The following is a 6,332-nucleotide window of genomic DNA, read 5'->3' on the forward strand; positions in this document are numbered from 1 at the left end:
GGCCCAGTCAGCACTGTGTAGGCAGTATTTCAGTCAGAGACCATAACGTAATGGGAGGCAAGGAGCCGTTGAATCTCAATTCAACGGCTCAGACACAAGAGGCATGTGGCAGGGTCTACAGTCAATTACGGACTACAAAAAGAAAACCAGCCCAGTCACGGACCAGGATGTCTTGCTCCCAGGCAGACTAAATAACTTTTTTGCCCGCTTTGAGGACAATACAGTGCCACTGACACGGCCTGCAACGAAAACATGCGGACTCTCCTTCACTGCAGCCGAGGTGAGTAAAACATTTAAACGTGTTAACCCTCGCAAGGCTGCAGGCCCAGACGGCATCCCCAGCCGCGCCCTCAGAGCATGCGCAGACCATCTGGCTGGTGTGTTTACGGACATATTCAATCAATCCCTATCTTAGTCTGCTGTTCCCACATGCTTCAAGAGGGCCACAATTGTTCCTGTTCCCAAGAAAGCTAAGGTAACTGAGCTAAACGACTACCGCCCCGTAGCACTCACTTCCGTCATCATGAAATGCTTTGAGAGACTAGTCAAGAACCATATCGCCTCCACCCTACCTGACACCCTAGACCCACTCCAATTTGCTTACCGCCCAAATAGGTCCACAGACGATGCAATCTCAACCACACTGCACACTGCCCTAACCCATCTGGACAAGAGGAATACCTATGTGAGAATGCTGTTCATCGACTACAGCTCGGCATTTAACACCATAGTACCCTCCAAGCTCGTCATCAAGCTCGAGACCCTGGGTCTCGACCCCGCCCTGTGCAACTGGGTACTGGACTTCCTGATGGGCCGCCCCCAGGTGATGAGGGTAGGCAACAACATCTCCACCCCGCTGATCCTCAACACTGGGGCCCCACAAGGGTGCGTTCTGAGCCCTCTCCTGTACTCCCTGTTCACCCACGTCTGCGTGGCCACGCACGCCTCCAACTCAATCATCAAGTTTGCAGACGACACCAGTGGTAGGCTTGATTACCAACAATGACGAGACGGCCTACAGGGAGGAGGTGAGGGCCCTCTGAGTGTGGTGTCAGGAAAATAACCTCACACTCAACGTCAACAAAACTAAGGAGATGATTGTGGACTTCAGGAAACAGCAGAGGGAACATCCCCCTATCCACATCAATGGAACAGTAGTGGAGAGGGTAGTAAGTTTTAAGTTCCTCGGCATACACATCACAGACAAACTGAATTGGTCCACCCACACAGACAGCATCATGAAGAAGGCGCAGCAGCGCCTCTTCAACCTCAGGAGGCTGAAGAAATTTGACATGTCACCAAAAGCACTCACAAACTTCTACAGATGCACAATCGAGAGCATCCTGGCGGGCTGTATCACCGCCTGGTACGGCAACTGCTCCGCCCACAACCGTAAGGCTCTCCAGAGGGTAGTGAGGTCTGCACAACGCATCACCGGGGGCAAACTACCTGCCCTCCAGGACACCTACACCACCCAATGTTACAGGAAGGCCATAAAGATCATCAAGGACAACAACCACCCGAGCCACTGCCTGTTCACCCCGCTATCATCCAGAAGGTGAGGTCAGTACAGGTGCATCAAAGCTGGGACCGAGAGACTGAAAAACAGCTTCTATCTCAAGGCCATCAGACTGTTGAACAGCAACCACTAACATTGAGTGGCTGCTGCTAACACACTGACTCAACTCCAGCCACTTTAATAATGGGAATTGATGGGAAATTATGTAAAATATATCACTAGCCACTTTAAACAATGCTACCTAATATAATGTTTACATACCCTACATTATTCATCTCATATGTATACATATATACTGTACTCTATATCATCCACTGCATTTTTATGTAATACATGTAGCACTAGCCACTTTAACTATGCCACTTTGTTTACATACTCATCTCATATGTATATACTGTACTCGATACCATCTACTGTATCTTGCCTATGCTGCTCTGTACCATCACTCATTAATAGAACCTTTATGTACATATTCTTTATCCCCTTACACTTGTGTATAAGACAGTAGTTTTGGAATTGTTAGTTAGATTACTTGTTGGTTATTACTGCATTGTCAGAACTAGAAGCACAAGCATTTCGCTACACTCGCATTAACATCTGCTAACCATGTGTATGTGACAAATAAAATTTGATTTGACTGAACAAGCGCTATGCCTATGGCATTTCAGAGGTTTGTTTAACACAAAATTCCTCTACTTTGTCAAGCCTTTTTTAATTCAAAGGATCATGTTCAGTTTAGCATTTGGTCAAATCCCCCTCAAACTAGTTTCCCTGTTTGACATATTGCAATAGCAACTCTCTCAAAATATTCTTAAAAATACATTGTTTACATGAAATGCTTTCTCACAAAAGATAATAGGTGGAAAAACATAAACTCTATGGGGGAGGGAGAAGTGCTGTAGCATATAATCTCTAGCTGAGGATGCAGCCTTATAAGTGAGTCTATGTCGACATCCTGTGGTATAAAGGATAGCACTGGAATAACGTGCAAAGGCATTAGCGTTACCTTGTTAGTTTTGCATCCATCAAGTGGACATTATTCAATTATTTGACATCAGCATGATTTGTTATAATAACATATCTGGAGCATTCTCTTTATGTAACTACAACAAGGGCCTTATGTAACCTAAATAACAATCTATTCTATAGAGACAGGCTTGGATGTGTGCTGACTGTTGACTATCGTAATCAAAGTCGAAGAGCTTGCCAACTTACAAGGAAAACAAAATGATTGTGATTAAATGCAAAGAGGTGCGCAGGCAATGAAGAGTGAAACTTAGCTATGGTGAATTAACAATGGTGAAAATACTATCCTATGGGGTTTTCTTTTAGCATTCTAATGGCACACTGGGGAATGGCACTGACTTGATTGTTCCATAACATAACATCATAACACTTTACAATAACTATCAGACTGTAAACAGACAGCAAAGGATTTAATCATTATTGTGCATTTTAAGTCATATAAAACTAAATATAAAAAATGTCCAAACACCTCAAAATATGTATTCTGAAAATATAAGCCACTCATGTCTATTCATTAGAAAAAAAGACATATTGTCATTGTAGTGTAGAAGTTTAGAATATAGATATTATTACATTGTAGTGGAGAAGGTAAGAATATAAACAGTATTACATTGTAGTGTAGAAGTTTAGAATATAGACAGTATTACATTGTAGTGTAGAAGTTTAGAATATAGACAGTATTACATTGTAGTGTAGAAGTTTAGAATATAGACAGTATTACATTTTGGTGTAGAAGTTTAGAATATAGACAGTATTACATTTTGGTGTAGAAGTTTAGAATATGGACAGTATTACATTGTAGTATAGAAGTTTAGAATATAGACAGTATTACATTGTAGTGCAGAAGTTTAGAATATAGACAGTATTACATTGTAGTGTAGAAGTTTAGAATATAGACAGTATTGCATTGTAGTGTAGAAGTTTAGAATATAGACAATATTGCATTGTAGTGCAGAAGTTTAGAATAGACAGCTAGAAAAGAACAGTCTATGGGTTAGGAGCAGGAAGGTGCTCTAGAATGTAGAATGATGTATTTTAGAATGTCTAGGAAGCTTTAAAGTTCTGGAAGACTTCGGCCACCTCAAGCCGGCTCCTGAAGCAGGCCAGGCCCTGGTCCCGGATCTGTTTTCTGCCTTTGTCTGTGATCACATCTCCATTCTCCTTCACAATCACCAGCTTGGGGACTGCTGTGATTTTGTACCTGTTCTTGAGATCACTGGGAAGGGAAAGTGGAACAGCACAGGGCACAATCAGGTCTTTATCACCACATGGTCCATACCAGGCAAAAATAATACATTCACTTTTTATGAAGGCACAAAGGATTGTGTCAGTCACAGAAACCAATTATGAGAGGGATGTTGCAGGATAGCTACACACGTTTCTCATAATTGATAGGCCAATTATCAATCAAATGGGTGAGAATAACAATTTCAGAACACATGTTCTACAACAGTGGTTCCCAACCAGGGGTTCTAGGACCCCTGGGGGTACGTGGCCAATCCACAGGGGGTACTTGAGAAGACTCATGAGCCAATAGGCCTACTGGTAAAGTGCACATGAGGGGGTACTTCAGGGGTACTCTGGGCAGAGCAAAATTCAGTTGGTGGTACAGTAACCGAAAAAGGTTGGGAACCACTGTTCTACAACATAAAATACAGATCCCAATGTGTCAGAGCATACAGTAGGCTAGCCTTGCAGAGTTCCAATCACTTTGGCTAATCAGGCACGTAGAGACCTTGCCCTATTTTTAAACCTAAACCCTCAGAGGGTGACGCATAAACCCTTTAAAAAGCCCGTAGCCCACAGTTAGCCTGCTATGCTATGGGATAGGATACAAACCGTGGGGAAAAGCATATACGAATGGTTCAGCCATAATGTATGTAGACATTTTTGTGTCACTAGGCTATTTACAATAACTCAAATAGGAATAGGCTACAAGAAATAAGCTACATCCTAAGAATTTACTGTTTGTATTGATCCGTCCATGGCAGGGCCAGCCAGTCTCCGTGCATGTCATGATAATATTCCACCATATCATCACTTGACTTGTCAGAAGATATGAAAACTATTTCGAACTGTGCAGGTGGCTCGCTCTCCTCGACAAGTTCCGTGTAAAAATCGCATAGACAAGGGGTGAAATCTCGACAAGGCGGGCACCAGCCGGCAGAAAAATATATTCCTACTACTTTATTCCTGAGAGTTTCCTCTGAATCAATAAGATCCCCTTCTTTATTGAGCAGAGTTTTCCCAACAAAAACCTCCACCATGGTCGAATCGAACAGTTCTAGTTATATACAAACATATTTAGGATAGCCACTAACGACCTAGGCAACTGTAGTCAAAACCAGTTTAAGACGGTTACAGTTGTAGCAGTTACTCGCGGTGAACCGTTACTAACCAAGACGTGAAATCACTCGTAGAAGTGCAAAACGGTCATCATTTTCATTCTTCAATCACTATATAGAGATAGTTACTATCACCTTACAACCTGTCATAACGAACTGTATCGACTGCTGTAGAGCTAGTTACTGTTGGTTGGCTAAAACAAACTGCCAGTTTGATTGACATCTCACGTGGCCAATCAGTGTCCTAAGTCCTCTACGTAACTATTTAAAGGTACAATCAGTAATATTTACACAATGCAAATAGCCTTATGTCTTTATACCTGCTGAACACTGTGTATGTGACGAATACGTTTGATTGAGGGGAGTGATCTTCTGTACGAGAAATACCTAAGTCTGGCATCTTTAAAAGCAGAAAAACCATAAGAAAGAAACCACCACACAACCTCACATTACATTTTTATTTTCTCAAATGTTATAAGGATACTTACGTAACAATTATAAAAATGACAGATCTAAGTAACATGTGTTTAAATGCTTATACCCCTAAAGCAAATCAAATTAACTCTACATTGTTCAGAGTAATAACAAATTACCAGTTCAAATAGAAGCCATTGAAGTAGATGCCAACAAACATGAAGAATCAACTATACAATGTATTTTACAAGTTAGAAAAGAGCAACAGCATCTAAAAGGGACCATATACAGTAAATCATAGTTTTCAATCTTATTTTAAACTGATTTAAGAGTAACTTTGAGAAATGAAAACCCTAATATTTTCTCTTTAAAGTGTCTATGTACATTGTTTATTCTTCTGATATGTAACTAAGATGTGCTACCTACCTTGCACACCCCATACATACACGCACACACACACATATATATATAAATACACATATATATATATATATATACACACACATATATATATATATACACATATATATATACACATATATACACACACATATATATACACACATATATATACACACACATATATATATACACACATATATATATACACACACATATCTCTCTCTCATATATATATGCTGTATAAACATCTCTCTACCAATTTTATAAGGCCTTTTTCTTTGAGATCATGCTTTCCTTGTGGCACTCAAAAGATACATGTAAAAAATATTTACGGACAACATTGGTATTGTATGTGAAAGATATGATCCCTCAAATGCTGTGTAACACTGGCATCATGTGGCCTTTCTATTGGCCCCTCATACAACCCCAGTGAGTTTCATCCTATAGCAGAGCAGAATCAAAAATGTAATACAAAAAATGACTTTGCTTTTCTTAAGAAATGCAAAACAGGAAAAGAAAAAAGGGAGCATCACAACAGGTAACAGAATGAAGATAACCTCATAGAAAAAGTTATGACAGATGCATGTGTGTATCTCACACAAGCTTCCACTTACAGTTCTACTGTT

At 40.5% G+C, this 6,332-nt stretch overlaps 1 protein-coding gene across 1 annotated transcript; it reads right to left on the reverse strand.

The window, feature by feature from the left end:
- Positions 1-2,934: 2,934 nt before the first annotated feature.
- On the reverse strand, positions 2,935-5,105 carry nxnl2 (nucleoredoxin like 2). Its single transcript, XM_064977118.1, has 2 exons — positions 4,511-5,105; positions 2,935-3,761 (listed from the first exon to the last, which is right to left on the reverse strand). Exons 1-2 carry the CDS (start codon positions 4,810-4,812, stop codon positions 3,590-3,592), a joined length of 474 nt encoding a protein of 157 aa, XP_064833190.1. The 5' UTR covers positions 4,813-5,105; the 3' UTR covers positions 2,935-3,589.
- Positions 5,106-6,332: the final 1,227 nt, after the last annotated feature.

Source organism: Oncorhynchus masou, chromosome 11, assembly GCF_036934945.1.
Source record: "Oncorhynchus masou masou isolate Uvic2021 chromosome 11, UVic_Omas_1.1, whole genome shotgun sequence".
Lineage (NCBI taxonomy): Eukaryota > Metazoa > Chordata > Actinopteri > Salmoniformes > Salmonidae > Oncorhynchus > Oncorhynchus masou.